Source organism: Thalassophryne amazonica, chromosome 21, assembly GCF_902500255.1.
Source record: "Thalassophryne amazonica chromosome 21, fThaAma1.1, whole genome shotgun sequence".
Taxonomy (NCBI): Eukaryota; Metazoa; Chordata; class Actinopteri; order Batrachoidiformes; family Batrachoididae; genus Thalassophryne; species Thalassophryne amazonica.
The window spans coordinates 35,020,108-35,041,836 of record NC_047123.1 but is presented as its reverse complement, the minus strand read 5'-3'; the positions used below and the strand labels follow the sequence as shown (position 1 = coordinate 35,041,836).

Genomic DNA, 21,729 nt, shown 5'->3' with positions numbered 1-21,729 from the left:
CTACTGTAATGTTTTATTTCTGGATTGCCATAGAAGATTATGAGACATCTACAGATGGTACAGCATACTGCTGCCAGAGTTTTGACAAAATCTAGGAGGTTCAATCACATCACACCTGTCCTGGTTTCCCTTCAGTGGCTCCCTGTGACTCGAAGGGCAGATTTCAAGGTTTTGTTGATGACTGATAAGGCTGTAAATGGACATGCACCCAATGATCTTTCTGGCCTTGATAAGCCTTATGTGTCTCCTTGTATCCTGCAGTCGCTGGATGTGGGCTTGTGTTGTGTCCCAAGGGGTAACATGAAGTCAGCAAATTTTCAAAAGGAAACTTCCATTAACTCTTTAAAACTAGCCTTAAACCTATTTATTTTCTATTGCCTATCATTACTGTTATGGATTTTAATCTTCTTTTAATTATTTGTTTGCACTATGATTTTAATAGTTTTTACTCTGTGATATGGGGATCTTTGTTTAATGTTGTTCTGGAATTAGTTTCAGCAATTTGTTGATTTTTATCTTCATTTAAAGTGCTTTATAAATAAATGCATTATTATTATTTTGCATCCAACTACTCACCAGAACATCTCCTGATTGCAGTGGGTACAAAAAAAGAGTAAACAATTTTTTTTTAGATACTGTACTTTATTACTGCATAGTAAATATGTTGTACTTCTAGCCATGTGTGTTGTTGTTTGAGTACTTTATGCAATATCTGGTTGTATATGCTGCCTGTCTGTCTATACTGTATTTGTTGGGTTATTCATCTTGTATTCTTTTCTGTCCTCTGTAAAGACTGATTGGTGTTACATAACCACAGCAGTAATTATCATCATCGTCATCATCATTACCACTGTCATCAGCAGCAGCAGAATGCTCACTATGTAAAAGTAAAGCTTTGTGTTGGGCTGTTGCATCTGTTCTCAAGTGAAAACAAAAGCTCTTTCACATATATTAATTGGCAAACCAAGGATGACGAGCAGCGATGTTTTAGTGAAAAAAGTTTCTATTCTATATCAATAGCTACATGCAGCAATGTCAGTATTAATTCAAATCTGAATTAGTTGCAAGGCCACTGCATATTATCACCACTACAGCGAGATGTACTCGGAGCAGTAAAAGGATCAGAAAACAATTCTGCATGTGAATGTGTATGCAAAACACAATCTCCAGAAGGTACTAAGCCAAAGGTCAAACTAGTGACCTGCTTGCAGGGAAATTGAACGCTTCTTTGCACAAAAACACAAAGATTTCCAAGAATGCACGTATGTTGTGAAGATGGGGCTTGTTGCCAATTCCTGCTTATTGAGAGAAGTGAAGGATGTGCAGTAGATCCATAAGATTTTAGATGGAATAAAAAAATATACAACAGTGGGTCATGGGATAGAAATCCTCTGAAAATGAGGAATGTTAATAGAAATATTGTTTGTAAATTGTGGGGTTGAGAGTGGAGGCTCAGTTTACACTAAATGCTGAAAGCCTTTTAGTGCAGCTTCGAGCACCACTGATCTCTCTTCCCTGCCTGTTGTCCTCGTGTTATGTCTGACAGGACTTCAGCCCCTTGGACAGCACGCTGGAAGTTTGCATGTTGCATCACTCTTCACCCTCCACTTTTGGAATCATTCTTTCCTGAAATGCCAGAATCATCCTTCAGCAGCTCCACCTCAGTGCCCCCAGACTGCCAGCAGTCATTTTGAACCTCGTGTAGCCTGGCAGCCAAACCCACTCATGGAGCAAAAAAAAAAAAAAAAGAAAAGAAAAGAAAAGAAAGAGAGCTAGTGTGGATATGTTCATGCAGATTTATGAATAAAAAGTCTGTAAATATGGTGCATCCTGTTCACAATCACATTTATAATTTGGAAAAATTAAACACTGAGATGAAAACAGCACTTTCTTTAAATAATTTATATTATGTACGCATGGCCTTGATTGTTTTCATTTTTCATGCTTGTAAAAATGTGTCAATGCTAAGAGAAAGCTATCTAGCATGTGGACTTTACCTAGACTATGATATATTTAGGTTTCATATAAAACAAATAATGAATATTATCGTTTACCGCCATTTTTCATGTAATTTGACTTATTTACCATAAATTTTGGTACCATAAGTTTCCCTCCATTGAATGACTCCATAACCATTATAGAAATGCATACATGATATGAAGAAGTCATCTATAGCATGTGGACTTTCTATTAGGTCATGCAAATTAATTATTTTTATGATATCATTTTTGGAATCTTTAAAGAGGCATATTTTTCTTCTTGCAAAATCCAAACAATTTTATTGAAGAAAATGTACATTTGAGCTCCTTGTGCAACTGAAAATGCTATCTAATATGTGAATGCTTGCAAAGAGGTTAACACTGAGCTCAGACGTATGTTAACAGTGCACATGACCTTCACGGTAGCTGTGTGCATGTGCACCCTTACTCTGGGACCACCCACCATCTGCAGACAGAAAACCAGGCATGCTGCTTGCTCATCCAGCCCGCGGGCTGCCAGTTTGACACCACTGTCAAGAAGCGTTTTTACAACTGGCATTTTTTCCACCTGTGCAGAGGGAATTTTTTGATAGGGCTGTGCAGAAGGTGGGTTCCAGCGTCTGGTCGGGTTGCCCGTCGGCGTCAGTTGCGCTGAGAGATGCGCGTTCACTGAGCGGGAGGAGGACCACTGCCATCCCTCCGCGCGCCTCACTCCTAAGAACCTCCCCATCAGCCACATCCATATCCCATCATCACACGCACACCGGCTCCTGCCTGGAATTCTTCCTGGGATTATTATTAGCGTTATTTTATTTCTGCGCCGCTCTGAACCGTCCGGGATCGTCTCTGCGCGCAAAGGTAGGAGCGCATTTCAAGCCGTCCTGGTGCGACAGTCATCCCTCTGCTTTTGAAGGAATCTTCCTCCTGTGACATTTGGTTTTGTGTAGGGTCAAACGTTGATTAGTTTAAAGGCTAAAGTGGATGTTTTGGGAAAAAATGTTGAAGGAATAAGTGGAGAGAAGGTGAGATAGAAAGTTTCAGTTCACTGAACAGCTTCACAGTAAAACGTAAACGGCGCACGATCTGTGTTCGATTCTCAGCGAGGACCAAAATACAAATTAAAAAAAAAAAATCAATTCCGAAATGAAATCTTTTTAATTGATTTAAAGCAAGGTGGCAAACCTTTGAAAAGCAGCCAGACTGCCACCGTGTGAACAAAAGCTGCACCGCAGGAAACGCGCACGTTTTCCACTGCGTGGAAATTCTTCTTGCTGCTTATTGAATCCATGTTGGTGTGCGTCTGTGTGGGACTGACAAGACTTTTAATTATCCTGCAGGGAACTGTGTTTTATGAATCTGTGGCTGTTTTTATCCTTAGGTTTTTGTCATGTTTGAGGCTGTTTTAAATCCCCACCAGTGGTGTTAAAGTGGAGGCGCGGGGGCTGGATGAGGCCAGGTGACAGCAAATCACAGTTTGTGTCATTTTAGAGATACAGTGTTATTTAAAAATTAAGTTTTTCTTTTTTTTAAGGCTGAGTCACAGTGGACAGTTTTAATAGTGCCTGAGTACTTGATGTTTGGTTTTGGGGATGGTGATTAAAAAAAAAAAAAAAAAAAAAAAAGAAAATGTAGTTCAGAATTATAGCAGAAAGTGACAGCTTGTGGTTGTATTTGAATATTTATTTAGGTGGTGGGGGGGCTCAAAAGGCTACCAGAGTATTTTGAGTCTGGTGGCCTGTCTAGGATCTACCCAGCTTCTCGCCCAATGACTTCTAGGAATGACCTTTAACTGGAATTAGCAAGGTCAGAAAATGGATGGATATTGCTTGTACAGAAAGACACATTAACCTACCTTCATTGTGGCCTGGCATACAATTATATTTGGGTGCAAGTCTTTGTGTGATTGGGGTAGTGGGGTTGGATACTACCCCCCCCCACCCCTTTTGAGCCTGTCATTATTATTATTATTATTATTATTATTATACCATATATATATATACCATATATATATACCATGTCAGCATGGAGTAATGATGTTACAAATGCATAGATGCATTATTTAGTAAACTCACTAAATTGTACAGCCCACATTTTTCATCCTCCCATCACAAAATTATTAAAATTTTCGTGACAGTTTTTTAAAACTCACTATTACTAACCCTACTCCTACCCCCAACCCAAACCATAACCACCCCTTACCCTCCGCTGCACTTTTAATTACGTGCATCATCAGCGGAATGAATTAGAATTAATTTGTGCTGCCATGATGAAAATTTTACACTTTTCGCGTCAATATGACAAACCAACAGATTAATGTATATTTTGTGCTGCTGAATCATGACAATCTGTGAGACTGGGTTGAAATTGTAACACTTTAACATGATGTATATTTACAGAAGAAAAAAATAAGCTCAACACAGTTTTAAAGACAGCCACATGCTACCTAGATAAGCTGGTATCTACCTCAGTCGTCAGCTCAGTCAATTCATCGATTTAAAGTATTGTGGTAATACTATCCAGTCTTATCTGACTGCACACCATCAGCCCTATCTTGATGATGTATAGCTCACAGCCTAAAGTGCGTTGTGCAGGTGTTATCACTTTATTCACTGTCAGAGTAAAACGTTTGAGACCAGCTTTCTTCGAAAGCTTGGCGACATTCATTTCTCAAAGATCTGGCCATCTGTCTGGAGCCACCTGTGTGGCTACCAGACCTTTGTGTCCATGAGCAGCACATTCATCACAAAACCAAAACCATCTGATTCTGATTTGTGTGGTTAAAGGATCGAGGGGTAGACTTACATGTGATCAATATTCCCAAGTAAACACAGACTCTCATTGTTTAGGGACTAAAAAAAACAAAAAACAACAAAAACCCTACAATGATTATTTTTTACACAGTCATTTTTATTAAGTTCCTGCTGCTCCCAGAAGACCCAGTTCAGTTCCAGAACTACTCCTTTGTTAACCAGTGGCTGAAGCAGTCTGAACTCACTTAATGTTCTATGCCCAGTTTGCTGAGACTTATGTCGGACTAAATGTCTCCTGCAGGCTGAAGGTCATAATGGACAGGCAGCACTGGAGGGGGTGGGGGTCTCAAGTGTGCAGCGGGGAACAGACGATATTACAAAACATGTCGATGAATCTGCAGCGGAGAAGCTGTGTGCAGCGATGCATCATTCATGACCAGTCAGTGACGGCAGTCACGCAGGTCATTCCATACAGTATCCCACACTGTTTAATAATGAAACGTGTGTGTCCGGAATAATATGTGTGGCACATTTATAAGTCTGTAAAGAAAATCAGCAAATCAAGAAGGGGTTATAGGGTGCCCAGTTCCATACGTGGAAATGAAATGGATTCATTCTTTCTGATAATTCATCAACTGCAACCTTATGAAGAGACAAGTGTTTGAGCTGGTGTTTGGAGTCTAGCACCCTGTGGTGGTAAAAGTTTTGTGAATTGTCTCTCATAACTGTCAGGTGTGGGAGCACATGTTGGTGATGCACTTTTCCTCCTTCACCAAACTACAAAACCACCTGGTGTCCTAGATGGTAACCAGCCAGGCAGACAACCAGTCTATTCCAGCCTCTTGAAAGTATCCATATATCTGCCACAGCCAAGTGAAACGTGGGCGCCCCCTTGGCTCTCTCCAGCCACTGGGGTCTTCGACACAAACTCAATCCAGTGGTAATCAAGGCTCACTGATGTTTCCATTCAAGGGTCTGAGTCTGGTCTGCTTGAGGTTTCTTCCTCAGTAACACCAGAGGGCATTTTTCCTTACCACTGTCGCTTGTGAGCTTGCTCGGGGGGTTGGTAAGGTTAGACCTTACCCATGTGAAGCACCCTGAGGCAGCATTGTGATTTGGTGCTATATAAATAAAATAAAAATTCATTTAACTGAATGCAGACTGCAGGTAATGCATATATAATGTGCATAAAAAAAAACTGTGTTTTGGTCAAAATACACATTACAAACAACAATCACAATAATCACACACCAGCCTTAACAGGAAAGCAACAATTCAACTACACACACACACACACACACACCCCTATGTGTGCACGTGTGTAACAGTGCAGAATTCACCACCACATAAAATGAACCGTTTTTATCTTACCACTAACAGGGCTGCAAGCAATATGTCTCTGTGTGGACTTGATCCTTCCACTCATTCCATTAATATGCTCTGGTCAGTGAAGAATCTTCACACAAAGCACCGGGGGTTATTCCAACTGTCGTACTAGTCAATGTTCGTGTTTTGTGGTACTTGGTGTCTGTTGTGTGCAGTCCTTGTATGTGGATCCGTTTCCTCAGTAGAAAGTCTCTCATATGTGATTGCTTAATACCACACCACTGTGCACCCTGCTCACATCCAGGTTAAAGAGAATGACAGGTGGCATATTGAGTGGCTGATTTTTATGTGAGACCCACATCATGTCCTTGGTTAATTAGGTGACTTTCCCAGCCCCTGTGTGTGCAGCGCCTTAGTTTGTCCCTGATAGCAAATAGAACCCCAAAAAGCCCTTGCACTATTCATTTTGATAGGGAGTATTTAAAGCCAAGACCAGTGCATCAGGTTTAGTTGTTACTGAGCTCTGAGTTAATTTGTTATTTTGGTCATTACCATAGTCACACTTCAGTTTTTGACAGTCTTTGACAGTCCATGGGAAGTTGTGTCTTGCTCATAAATAGACACCAAATTGAGGTGGTATGACCATCAGTTCGTGATATTTGTGAGCTCAGTGACTTAGTCAGTAGGTTGTGCAACAGTAAAAGGTAAAGAATGTTCGTATGTTATTAGTTTTGCGTAACTAATTTTGTGAGGGTGTGCCCTTTACTACTTAGCAGACAGATAATATTGACAATTGACATTTTATGTTGCAAACACCACCTTGTCATGTTGTAACTATATTGTACCCCAAAGACACGTATGTATTATCAAAGAATATTTGCGTTTCAGGTTTAGTGTAGTTATTTTTATTTATTTATTTATTTTTGCAGTCGGTCAAAGAAGTCTCCACTCGTGCTTTAGTTAACTGAAAGACATGTTGACATTGTCAGCTTCCATCAAATTCATGGCTCCAGGGGACACCTAATACCTCAGTTAGGCTATACACACAATAAGTCATGTTAACTGAATAGAGGCCTGAGCCAATTTTAATAAAAGAGGGGAAGCTCAGGTTTCACAGCAGGTCAGGACTTTGCTTACTGAAAGTACACACGTGTGTGAAGCTGCTGCTCTGGATTGACGCAGCTGTGTTTAACCTTAATTTTGCACCGATCAGAGAAGCTATTCACCCTTTTGCTGTCTCACCAAACACAATGATCTATACACAAAACCCAGCGTTGTCAGGGACCCTCACAAGCACACACGCTGAGGCTCATGCACACCGGCGTGCACGCACAGTGCATTAGCATAGGTATCAGTTACTACAATTCAATAGCTCGCCTGCTGCAGCAAGATTAACTATTCAGGGCAGGTGGTTAAAGGGCCTATTGTGTTGCATGCTCCTGTGCTGCTGTCATGATTGGACGCTGCATTTGTCTGGTGGGCAGCTTGCTGCCAAAACAATTGCAAGGGCAAAGGGCTGGAAGAGTACACACACATATAAGGTTTTGCCACGTGAATCATATCGTGCTCAACTGAGCAAATCTAAAATAGGCCTGGATGAGCACAGGTAGCAGATGAGGTTCATCATCGAGTTGTTATTCCATACCAATGTCATCTGGGTTTCGTGATGGACTTGGCGCAAACACTCATTGAAAGATGAGAAAAATGTGAATCATGGTGAAATTCAAATATGAGATGGCACCATCTGAATATCTTTGTGAATAGCAGTTTATGATTGTAATCCCCCAAAGACATGCAAATGGGAGAGAAGGTAGAAGCGGATAATTAGCCATATTTATCAGGATCCGAACAGGCCCACAGAGATAGGAGGTGAACATTTGAGGATAAACACGCATTCTGGCTCACCTTAATGGATTTTCAGTCATCACTGAATCCACAGCAGCAGCTGGGTGGATTTAATGTTTTGGGGTTTTTAGCACAAGGTTTGAATCAATGACTGATGCTGTGCAAGTTTAAATAATTATTTCAGTTGGTCAGAAATGTCATATTAGAGTGTATCTATAATACTGTGTCCAGCATCTGTTTGCTTTTGATACATGTGACCCAAAATACCTTTTTGGCTACTGATGTGCAAGAAGCTTTGTCTGAATCACAAGAGTGTTGAAGGTCAATGCTTTTGTTTTTCCTTGATGATGACATGCGTCATACTATAATTCTGTCAAGCCCAAAATTGTGTGTCTGTTTTATATGTTTGTCAGTTAGTCTTTCCAGCAAAAAAAACTCCAAAACCATATGTAATTAGACTATCATTTTTTTTCAGGCATCATGTAAAATTACCTGAATTTGATGTACAGCAAGAATTTTCTTCGCAAAATTATAACTCTGAGTATGTTTTTGAGCTACATTATAAATCCCATTGCTCGCAACTGAGGCAGTTAGTCAGCTCATGCTAATGTTAGCCTGTTATACTAGCGGGTTTTCATGCAAATGTTGGCACATATTTATTTATTTTATTTTGCATGTATGTGTTTATAATATTGTGTGTGTATGTAAGCATGTATTTTTTTAAAGCACATTATAAATAATTCTAAATCACAATGGAAGTGCTGAGCTCATACTAATAGGTGCAATATTAGCTAACTCCAAGCTAGCACCAAATCAATTATACTAAATATCATATGAAGACTCCAAAATAAAGAATCATTGCTGCAACATAATGGCATTTTCCAGTTATGAGCTGCAACTGGATTAAATATATATAACTTTGAATAACCGTAGAACATATTTCTCTGTATTTTCCAGTAGTTGCTCAAAGGAAAGACTAATGATTCAATATATTACAGCAAAAGTTATTGGCTGTGATCATAATAAAGTGTATTTTAATCATCAACTCATATTTAATAAATAATATGACTAAAGAAACCCGCTTAAATAGTTAACTATTGTACTTATAACTTCATTAATCTAACTTGATTAATTTATTAAAATATATATTTTAAGTATTTTTATTTTGGGGAATTTTAGCTAGATTACAGTGGATTAGGTAGATTATAGTGGTTTGCGTTAGTCCCGTTCTTAATGTCACTAAAGCTTAAGGCCCGACTCCTGCCTTGACCTATCCTAATTAATTTGTCAGTTTTGAAGTATAAATTAAATTGTGTTAAATTTGTTCACACTGGAAATTTAAACTGAAAACTGATTTCTACCAAACAATGCTGATTCATGTTGTGTTTTTCCCTTCGTAGATCTGTTGAAGGTGTTTCTGAATCTGGCAGTTGAGCCATGGGGCAGGAAACTGGACTAACAGTGATGGTTGTGGCCTTCAATCCAGGAAGTCGCCTCAAGGAAAAATCACTAGACATCACTTTGAATCACTGACAATAGCACAAAGGAACACCTTCATCCTGGCACTTGCGCCTGCCCACGTTATGTGGAAACAGGGTATTTGGCATATCTATCTGATTAGGCTTGGCTGAGAAGATTAAACTTTGTGCACTATCAACATTGAGCCCCATCAAAAAAAAAAACTGTCTCTATGGAATATAACATTCAACAGCCATAATCAGATGTTATTATCACTTTGAGGATTTATCCCCTTTTCCGACCCTGTTTTTGTGCACCCTGTTATTTTTTTTACCATGAATACCAACAGCCTAGCTGGCCATGTCCTCTTGCTGCTAAGTGCTGTGCTGGGCCTGAGTGTCGGCTTGGAGTTTACTGGTTCTGAAGGTCAGTGGGCTCGCTACGTGCGCTGGGACGCCAGCTCCAGAAGTGACCTGACTTTTCAATTTAAGACATCACAATTCGAAGGCCTGCTGCTCTATTTTGACGACGGTGGATATTGTGACTTTCTGCTTCTCACAGTATCTGAGGGTAAACTGCAACTTCGCTTCAGCATCGACTGCGCCGAGACCACCATCACCTCTGACAAGCTGGTCAACGACAGCCGCTGGCACTTCGCTGCCATCAACAGGCACAATTTGAGGACAGTCTTGGCTGTGGATGGCCAGGCCAAGGCTGAAGAGGTGCGGCCCCAGCGACAGTTCATGAAGATTGTTAGTGACCTTTTCCTCGGAGGGCTCCCAAGGGACATCCGTGAAACTGCTATCACTGTGCCCTCTGTTCGCGAGCTGCCACCATTCAAGGGAATTATCACAGATCTCAGCTATGGGAGTAAGCCGCCCATGCTCATCGACAGTCAGAAAGTGCGTCTGGAGATGATTGGCCTTTGCACAGACAATCCCTGTGAGAATGGAGGGATCTGCTCCCTAGCAGATGGAGAAACATACTGTGACTGTTCTAAAACTGGATATGTAGGTCGATACTGCACTGAAGGTAAGAGTGCAACTCCACAGATTTGACAAGTACTCAATATTGATTCATTCTGTTGGCTTGGAAAAAAAAAAAACTCCAGTAGAGATAACTTTGGAATTGACGAGTAAAATTCAGGTGATTGAATCCTGAGTCTGAGGTATGAAAATAACGTGAAAAGAAATCATGTTTTTAAGCAAAAGGAGAACAAATTCAGAAAAAAAGTGATCAATTTGAGTTCTGAACTGAAAATGCCTTTTTTGTAACATTGTTTCTGATGATATCACACTAGGGAGTGTCCATCCTGTAGGAGGCGGTAGTGAGTGTGTTGAGTTGTTTTTTTTCCCCTTTATATTTGTGTATTTTTTTCCCCTTTTCTTAAATGGTAGATGTACATGGACTGCATTTATGTAGCATTTTTTTCTATCTATATCAGAAGCTCAAAGCACTTTTCATTGATGCCTCACATTCACCTATTCATGCACGCACACACACACACACACACACACACACACACACACACACACACACACACACACACACACACACACACACACACACACACACACACACACACCAATAGCAGTGCAGATAATGGAAAAATGATGCATTCGGTGGTCCAAGCACCAAATTTGGCATGATAATTCTTATGGTATCACTACCATATCTGTTTGATTGGCCAATTAAAAATTCAACATGGCTGCCATTTTCAAAGATGGCTGCCAAATTGATTGAAAAATCAGTTTTTGCACAGACAAGGGCTAATTTGTCTGATTAAAATGATACTGATGTCAAATTCCATCTTGTTATATTTAGTTTAGTTGCTCTTTATGATATTTATTATGCTTTATTTTGCTTATGTGCCAAATTATAGTGAAAGTTATTACATTTATTGTTAACGGTTTCCACCCAGCACATTTTGAAAGTGTTCATCTGTTGAAACAACTGCATTAAAAGTAGTTTAGTGCTGAATATATTGTGCTGTTACTCTTATTAACATCTGTAGTCAACATGGTCAGATGGGTATTTATGCCTCTCTAAGAGTGTCACATTGTTAATGGAACATGAAAAATGTGACATATATAAAGATCAAACCAATTAAATAAGTACTGACATTTTTGTGAGGAAAAAAAATTGGAATCCATTTGGTGGCCATCTTGAAATTAGACATCTTGGATTTCAGAGATGCTGTAAAACGGAACCATTGTGATAAAAGCATTTATGTGTAAAAAGAAATTTTCAGTTGGCCATTTTGGCAGCCATTTTCCAAGATGGCTGCCACCTTGGACTGTCAAATGGCCAGTCAACCACATTTGGTAAGTACTACTTTGTGAATCATCATGCCAAATTTGGTGCTTCTATCAGCATTTGCATGATTTTGCTGAAAAATTATGTTATCTGTTCCACTACAAAGAGTCTGCATCCGCTCAGAGTCCCTTGAGTGATGTCATCAGTTACAAATTGCTTTTCAGCAAATGGTTCAAATATCTGCATAAAATAGAAATTTCAGCTTTTTCTCCCCTTGCAAGATAGATTTTCTCTTCACAGCTCAGACATACAAATTCACAGGCAAGTAGCTCAGCTGCAAGTTACCCTTTAAAATTATCTTTACATGAAGTGACATTAAATTTAATTTTCATTACTGCATTGTTATTCTGTAGACAGCTAATGTGATTTGTGCCGGCCCAAACCTCATTTGTGAAAGGCTGTGGATAATGTGCATTAACTCTAATGAGAGTTTACACATGAAGCAAGAGGAGCTTCATTCTCATGGTTTTCTGCTTAAAAATAGTAGACACATCATTGAAGCAGAGTGTTTTTGTGGGTTCCAGCTTCTTTTAGAAAGTCTCCATATTTCATGTGGGAGTCAACCTGGATGTGATGTGCTCAGCATTTCCCTTCAGTTATTACATTTGACGAGGGGCCGGTGGATGCCGTATGAGCTGATATGACTAAAATTACAAATGCTCAATTCTCTTTTCTCCATTAAATGTATTCAGCTGTTGCGAGGTGGTGCAGAGACCTGAAGGTACACATTGTTTGAATGAGAACACACTTAATCTGTTTTTCCTCTGCTTCTTCTTCCAAGGTCATCACTTTTTTGGTGGGGGGGGGGGGGGGGGGTAATGAGATGCAGCACTTTGATGATATTATGTATTTTTCTCACCTCAACCTGGATATACAAACACACAAGTAGCCAGTGACAGTGAAGTCCAGGAAAGACTGCTATCGTTTTTTCTGTGTTTCATTTATTTGTTTATTTATTGATTTTGCTGATTGAGGGCTACATAATATGAAACTCTAAGGAGAGTGCTGCCTTTCAATGCCAAGAATAACATAATTTTCTCCTTTACAGTACTGCATCTCCAGTATATTTTACAACAACATCAACAACAATATATAATTGAAGTTTTCACTCCAGTCTTACATATTTGACTCTGTTTGTTTTTTTCCTTCATGTGTTTGAATTATGAAGGTTAACTTTGTGTGAACAGACCCATGTCAGCTTTCCTCCACTGCTTCTTCTTGACTGATGAAATTAATGAATATGAAAAATAAATAAGGGGAATGCTCACTGAATGCAAGCACAATGAAGGAATTTTAGCTTGTACATAAAGAATATTTGTTGCCTTGGGTTTTAATCTGTATGAATTTTTATCATTTCATAATATTTAAAAATGGTAAATGGACTGGATTTATATAGCGCTTTTCCATCTGCATCAGACACTCAAAGCGCTTTACAATAATGCCTCACATTCACCCCGATGTCAGGCTGCTGCCATACAAGGCGCTCACTATACACCGGGAGCAACTAGGGGATTAAGGACCTTGCCCAAGGGCCCTTAGTGATTTTTCCGGTCAGGCTGGGTTTGAACCGAGGATCCTCAGGTCTCAAGCCCAACGCGTATCCACTAGATCATCACCTCCCCTAAAAATTCAAGCTTCTTAATCTCTAAGTGAAAACAATTTCGAACATGTGATCAAATTGAATAGAAATGTACAACAAAATTGATGTGTACTGTATTTTCGGGAGTATTTGTTGCAGTTTTCTTTTTTTCTTTTTTTTTCTTTTTACTTTGGGAGTCCCTGCAACCTATAGTCCAGTGCGACTTGTATACAGAAAAACCATGCATGTTTGTTGTTAGTAATAATTATTATAATGGTTATTTAAATAGGACTTCACCAAGAATCAATGTACTAATAAAATAAATCTGTAATCATAACAGAAAATATCCCATAAAAAACAACAACAACAAAAAAAACTACACTACAATAATACACAGAAATCCCAAATTTAAGAGCTGATAATGCATAAAAACAGTGTGACTTATACTTGGGTGCAACCTATATATGGGGTTTTCCTCTAAAAGAGGCATTTTTTTCTTGCAAAGAGTGTGACATACTCTGAAAAATATGTTATATTGTTACTTAGTTGTTTTCAGATATCACAGCACAAGTCACAGTTTTGTCACAAAGACAGCCATTGTTCCAAAGATTTAAAAAAATTACACCTTATTTTGCACCATATTTGTTGAAGTTGACTGAATGACATTGGTAGAATCTGACGAGACCAAAAATTCAGTTTTTTGGAAACATCATCAAGCTACATGCCGCGTTTAGTATAAGACCTTTCCTGCATATCAACATCCCTGTGAAGTGTGGTGGTGGCAGCATCGTGCTGTGGGGATGCTTCTCTCCCCCAAAGGCTCTGGGACACTTAAGACAAAACACAGAAAAATCCTGAAGGAACATGTGGGGCCACAGTAACACTGACATTGATTATGCACAATAATATGCACACACCCGTTACCACATATGAAATGGAATTTATAATGGAAGAATGTGCAGTAAGCATGCATGTATCTCACACTACTTCAGGCCGGCATTCACAGGTAGTGATGTAATACATCAATAAATACATGTAACAGCACACACATATATATATATATCTCAAATCCCAAGCGTTTGCCTGCGGCGTTGTTGGGGACACCGTGCAGTGTGCTGGCTGCACATCAGACAAACTGGACTTTTCATTCCTGTGCGCTCATTGCTGCAGACGATGAAGGAGGTGGTGGTCTGTTGTCTGAGAGTGTTCTAAGCGTGACAGGGATATGATGTCCCTACGTTCATTCAAACAAGGCTTTAAGTGTGCAGCAGCACTTCAGCCATGGAAGCTAGAAGAGGGAACAATCTGGTCACATCTTCGCTCTCAAGCCAGAGAACGTGAACACACCTCAGGTTTGTCCAACTCCATGTTTGACTCAGGAAGCATTACATCAACTGTACCTCTAATCCACCTATTCCTTGTCTTTTATTAGTTTCCAGGCCATAAATGAAGGACGTAACGAGTGTGTTCATGTTAACGCCTCAGCTCTTCAAACGGCTGCTCTTTTCTACTTTTCCATTAACTGATGTAGCTGATTGTTGATTATGCCACTGAGACAGGGAACCATAATTAGGAGGATAATGAGAACAGAGATGGCTAATTTGCCCATAAAATGCCTGCACAAACACCGTTGTCAGTCCCGATTCTGTGCCAGCGAAGTTGTACTGGGTTTTTCTAAAAGTCCACAACTGCTGAAATGCAACACGTTTCAGCAACCGTGATGTTTGTGGCAATTTAAAGCAAATATACTTGAGGTACATCAGTAGTCTCAAATTCAGATTTACAAAGGGTAAATGAAAGCTCCTCATTCAGTTTTGTGTTTTTCTGAAGGGAAAAAAATAGCACAAAATCAGTTTCCACAAGGGATTCTGTCTAATGCAATTAGTGAAGTTCAACAAGACAGACATAACAATTTAAACAGTTTACTGCGGAGTTGGGGAGGGGTTTAAACTTGGGTCTTTGGGTATTTCTGCCATCATGAGGCAGTTTGATGTTAAAGTCCAAACTGTTTCGATTATTGTTAAATGAACGCAGAACTGTTTCAAGTTTGAATGACTTCTTCTCCATCAAGTTAAACAAATGGGTGATCGCTTGATTGTTGGATGTGATAATGTAATGGGGATCATATTATGTTTCTAGCTTTTGATTAAAATGCAAAATTAATTTTTTTTCTTCCCGTAATTGACAGGGTGTCATCAATTCCTCCTCCCATGTTGTTACCCGTGATTGATTTCATTGTGTGCGACAGTGGCGGAATAGAAAACAACAAGCCACAAGCAGTTTAAATGACAAAAGAAGGTGTTTGTAATTTCTGTGGAAGATTGTCTTCATCTTTGATAATTTAATTGTACCACAAAGATGAGAAAAAATATCACATCGCCTAAGTCCAGTAATAAACTATAAAGCGCGCCGTGGGTCATAATCTTGTGTGCTTGGTGCCTCTGCCACTGCTTCATGCCGTTTGGTTTGAGTTGAAGATGAAAGGTGTTTAGCACACCTGCCTTTGTGGGCGCACGGTTAATTACGCTGTTAATGAGCACTGAAAGCAATTTGTCAGACCTGTGAATATTTATACACTACATCATCAGGCTCAAGCATTGTATACACACACTTTAAGACACATTTGCATTTACAGACATGTACCTGTAATCGCACACATATTCATATGGAACAACAGGAGCTCGGATCTGCTTGTTAAAATGGGCAGATGGCTCACTGACTGTTTTTTTTTTTTTTCCACACATATTTTTATTGTACTCCACTTGGCTGGAAGGAAAAATTAAAGATAAAAAAAAATCAAGAATTCAGAGAGTTGAAGAATTAGCAAATGTGGTAATAACTGGATGTGCCAGTTAACAAGCGAGTGCTATAATAATGTAATTTTAATGCTTTATTTTCTGTTGGCAGTGATATTGCCTTCAAATGTTGAGAACGTTAAAGCATAAACATTAGGGGGTAATTAAAAAAATGTACATATCGCAATATTTTTGTTTTACAATATGAAAATTGATTTTTAACTCCAAAATAGATGTATTCAAATTAAATTACTTACAGACGAATTGGAAAGAATGTAGGACATGTTTATGAAGGCAGACATCATAATATGATGATTAATTTAATATTGTTCAGTCATGCTTTTTGACACTTTTTTATGCAGCCAGATACAGATACATTGATTATTTCAATGGCATTTTAATTAATTACCAAATGTACAGGATGATGTTCTTGAAGAAAATTAAAACACTTATGATATATAGTCTCTAGAATTGTATTATTCAACTTTTCACCATGGAATAGCATTGCAAAAAAGAAATCAAATTAAAAAATCATAGTATATCATAATGTCAAACTGCAATACCTGAACCGCATTTCTTTAGACTCGTCATCGGTATCGAATTGGCATCCAAGTACCACCCAAGTGACATGCATTGAGTGATTAAGTGTATCAGTCTAGCTCTAACAAACATCATATTCTGGGGTATTCAGAGTGTTGAATGTTGCACTTGAACATTTCTGAAATATTACTGGAATGTTCAAGAGAAACACTCCGGAATCTATGCTGGATTATAAAACTTACACTTTTGAGATAATGAAGTCTTCCTGAATACAATCGTCTCAAACCCTGAAGCCCCTGTGAAGCCTGCAGAGCAAAATAGCAATCGCTGAGCAAGGCAATCAGCTGCACGCTGGGAGCAACTCGGGTTTTAGTGTCTAGCTGAAGGATAGTAGCTGGGAAATGAACCAACAACCCTACAGTTAATGGACTGCACATTCTCCCACCTAATGATTGCTGTAAAAATGTTAATACAGTTCTCTTATTTAATTGAATCCTGCCTGTACGGTTGAAGAAAGTCTGTGCCGCTGTTCGTATTCCCACAGCGTGTCCATTTTGTATTTCTCGCATCATGGGAGAGCCAGGTTAGCCGACTGCTGAGGCATCGTTATTTCACTGCAGTGATCATCACGAGACAGTCCGTGCACTCGGCTCAGCTCCTGCAGCTCTTCTCCCAGCCATCCAACACGGCTATAGCGGCTTAGCACCATAAACACTTGACCATGAAGCACATGTTCAGCCTCTCGTCCCATGTGAATCAGGACGTCTCAGAGTGGCTATGTGTGCCAGGGCAATGAGCTGAAATTAGACACCACCTGCTCTCCACGTTGGCCATGAATTCTGCAGGATTTAATAAGTCCAGCTATATATTCCTGTGTGCTGATCATCCTTAATGATCAATTTGATATCGCCCCATTATTAGCTGTGCAAATATCAACATGTTTAACGGTAATGATCTGGATATTGTCCCTCATTGTCATTTGGTTCAATTAAATTAATGGGGGTGGCATTATGAAGTCTCTTGAATACCTCAAGGCTTTCCACTTAGGATGAGATCTGCATAAGGTCAAGGTTATTCAGAGCTACATGGGATTGTTTAATGAGATATGCAAAACTTTCCTTCTGTTCAGAATCCCCATATCCTGCATGTCTAATGAGAAATTAGTCATTTTGCATTAAAAAATTGAATGATTTGATGGAAGGCTTGTAATTGAAGGACAAGTTAAGCAAACTGTTCAGTAAGTGCTAAAATGGTGCCTTCAGGCTGAGATTAGGGATTAATAAACAGACACGCCCTAAAAAAATGACATTTACAATAATCTTACCATAAAAGTAGGTCGAGGGGGTGGGGTAGGAACGCGGCCGCACGGACTCGCCTGATTCCAGCGCAGGGGCATTTGTGTTTGGATTGAGTGTTGAAGCTGCTGGTAAAATAGGGCAGGAGATTACGCTCGGACCACATGTTCTCAACAGCACAGGGGCTTGTTGGACGCAGATTCTGAGTGTGTCAAATACACACTCCTGTGCACGTGCATGTGGATAGAAAGTCTGTGCATGTGCAAATGCCGTTTTAGACGCATATTTCAAGCTCTGAAATCTCCCGCTTCTGCAGAGCCAGAGCAGCGCCGCTGTTCATCAGCTGGACACTGTCCTCCAACCCCCCCGACCCCTTCACGCTTCATCCTCTTCCAGTGTCATCCTTCCTCACGTGGGAGGAGTGACAGGCTCGCGGCCATTTTGGACTCCTAAAGGAGATGGGAGGAAAATCTCACCTCAATTTCTCACGTCCTGTTTTCTCGGCAGCAACCTTGATGAAAACGTGTTTAAATCTGTGCTTCTGTGCTGTTTTTAAAAGGTATCTTAAAATAATATTTCACAAATAGTATCATCCCAAATGCTTAAAAAAAAAAAAAGACCTGAGTGCAACTACTTCTTCTTTTTCTTCACCATAAAAAAAGAAAAATCCTTATTGTTCAGTGTTGTGTTTTTAAGAAAGTACTGTGGTGACAAATGCTGGATTTCACAGAAAATTAAATAGTTCTAATGCAGAATAAAGACACAGTTTCGAGTCCAATGGAGCTTTCAACGTTTTCAAAGGACACCCTGTGATCACAGAGAATCATAAATGATGAAAATCAGCCAGAGCTCAGAAGCAGAAATCAAGGCACAGCACTGAGCCAAATTAAGGATCTGTATATTGTATTAGAGAAGACACTCATCGTGTCTGTGCTAAATTTCTCTAATGACTGCCTTTGTTACGCTTGAGGGATTCTGATCACGGAAAACTCTTTATTTATTCCAGGTACACTCTTAAGATTAAAATGACAGCTGTGGACGTGATAAAAATGCTTCATAAGAGCTCATAGTGCAGCACATGGGACAGAATTTAAACCCGCCATGTGTGACTCATCGTTAGGATCCGACGCATTCCCAGGTCCTACTTGCCCTTACCAAAAAATAGTACTGATAAGTATATAAAAAGTAAACTGGAAGTATACTTGAAACATACTTGCATCGTACTTTTGGGTAAGGGTGTTGCTTCTTCCTACAAACAATTTAAAGATTCCAGTCCACCTAACCTGCATGTCTTTAGATGTGGGAGGAAGCCGGAACACCCAGAGGGAACCCACGCAAACACAAACATGTAAACTCCACACAAAAAAGCCACAGGTGGGAATCAATCCCATGACCTGCTTGCTGTGAAGCAGCAGTGCTAACCACTAAGCTGCTGCCCAAGCTAGCAACTAATGTGTAATATTATGTCATATATACAGGCACATATGTATGTAACCTGCGTAGCGGGGGGCTCAAACTCCAACATCAGAGGCAGCCGGCATTCTGACCACTAGGCAAAAAAAAACAAAAAAACACCAAGGCCTCTAGCATCTGTTGCTAAAACTTTTTTTTTTTCTTGGTCAGAAAGTTAGCATTTTACTCTTGGCACTATCTGCTGTCCCCCATTTGAGAATAAGTAAGAATAAACTTGATTTCATCAGACATGTTAGCACAATTTTAAAGCTACCACAAGCCGCTATTAGACCTCATCATTTAGCTAAGTGCCAACTAACATGAGCTCAAGTGACTTGTCCAATTCATTTTCTAATTTATTAGCATGTTAGCTAAGTATAGCAAGTAGCTGAGTGGATAACAACTGACTGAACTCTGCTCATGCCACGTGTCTGTGTCCTTGGAAAAGTCACTTAGTTTGCATTGTCTCAATCTACCCAGCTGTAAATGGGTACTGCCTCAGCTGGGGAAGTAACCTGCGTTGGATTGGTGTCCCATCCAGGGGAGTTGTAGAGTCTCATCTGCTTCACTGTAAGAAATCCGAAGATACGCACAGGAAGTAACAGGCTTCATGGCCTACATTGTGTCAAAGTCCTTACTACTGCTAGCAACTGTGATTAATCAGTAATGTTATATATGATGCACTGCACGGGAGAAAGTAAGTGTACATTGAAACGTCACAGTGCTGAGAGACATAATCACAAATAATTCTGTTCATGTTGAAGTTTTGTTTAACATGAAGAGGTTTATTCAAATCATGTTGGCATGAATAATTAGGTGATTGGCAATATGGTCTTCAACCAATAATGCATCAAGTCATGGTACAACAGCTGGGTATGACAGCAATATTTGAACTGAAAATTACTGTTATGAATCTGCATAGACCATGAGGCCAATTTGGTGCCAGAGCCTGACAGTCTACAGATCCCCCTGGACAGGATGCCAGTCCAACACAGGTTAACTTCCCCAGCCAAGGCCAGTATCTATTTACATAAGGGTTTACTCAAACAATTCAGATTAAATGTCTTGTCCAAGAATAGAGGTAGCTACACCAGGAATCCAGGTCTACATAGTGACAGCCCAACTCCTAATCCCAATGAGCTAGCTGCTCTTACATAACCAAGATCAGTGTGGGCAAGACTGAGGGTCAGATCAGGACCAACCCATTTGATTTGGCAAAAAAAACAAAACAAAACAGAGAAGTCTGTTAAAACTACACCTATGGTTAATAATATGAAATCAGACATGTCTTCCATTGGACATATGACCTTTGAGCTTGGGTGACCGCAAAAGGCCAAACTCATAACTGTTCAACTCAACCAGCTTGGAGCCAGTTATGGATTAAACACGGTGGAAGGGTTTTGTGAAGTAGAATAAAGTGTTTACATTTTGGACAGAATTGTTGAAATGCTAGTGGCACATGGAACCAGATGTAAAGTGACCATATTTTAATCACAGAAAACCAATGAGATAACTCAAATAATACTTGAAGTTTACTCAAAGATTCTCAAAGATGAAAAACAATGAAAACCATCACTTTCTAAAAAACCCAGGATGGCCAGGACAGGATGTGAAAAACAAGACATGTCCTGGGAAAACAGGACGTTTGGTCACCCTAATACTACTGAAGTGCAGAGAATAACTGGCTTTAATCAGTGTGAGACACGTGAGGTTTGGTGTTTGTGTGACAGTGAGCATTCCTCTAAGAAACCACCAGCGCTGTGTTGAAGACGTTTAGCAAAAACAGAAATACCAATAATAATTTGGTGTGAAAGGGTCAAAGGGCAAGTGGAGGAGAAAGATATGGGTCGGAGGAGCATCCAGTGATCCACAAACCTCACAACAGCATAAATGCCTGTGATGGATTTATGCTTCTTTCATGTTTGTGAGGCACTCTGTGAGATTCAAGGTGCAGAATATTATGTGAATGGAACAATATTCTTAAATGTGAGTTACTGGCAAAGGTTCAAAATGTCAATCTGCTTCCCTGAAAGCTTGGGACAGATGAGTATTAAGTGTTTCTCTCCACAGGGTGGTGGGTATTTTGATCAGGCATGTCAAGGGGCAGCAGCCCTTACATGGCACCAACCTGTGTGGCTGTTTTTGCATGTTGGCAACTCATGCAAACAACTGGGGTGAGTCTCTAATCTGAAACGTCTTTTCTTTTGTCTCCTTCCTTCTGACAAACCTACAGCAGTCCAGAGAACACCAGGTGAGTCTCCTGAAGGATTAGACATCATTTCAGTTAAATTCATCATGCAGCTGAAACGACGGTTTCTGTTAAAGGGGACGTATTGTGCAGCTTTTCAGCATAGCTAATAATGCTTACCACATGAAAACACAACATTGGACCGC

At 39.8% G+C, this 21,729-nt stretch overlaps 1 protein-coding gene across 1 annotated transcript in view; it reads left to right on the top strand.

The window, feature by feature from the left end:
• Nucleotides 1-2,709: 2,709 nt before the first annotated feature.
• The window catches only part of LOC117502739 (neurexin-3b-like), a 460,000-nt gene continuing 440,980 nt past the window's right edge, over nt 2,710-21,729 (top strand). The window contains 3 exon segments of the mRNA XM_034161843.1: nt 2,710-2,837; nt 9,301-10,390; nt 21,569-21,586. Coding sequence (XP_034017734.1) covers nt 9,694-10,390; nt 21,569-21,586 — 715 coding nt within the window. The 5' untranslated portion in view covers nt 2,710-2,837; nt 9,301-9,693.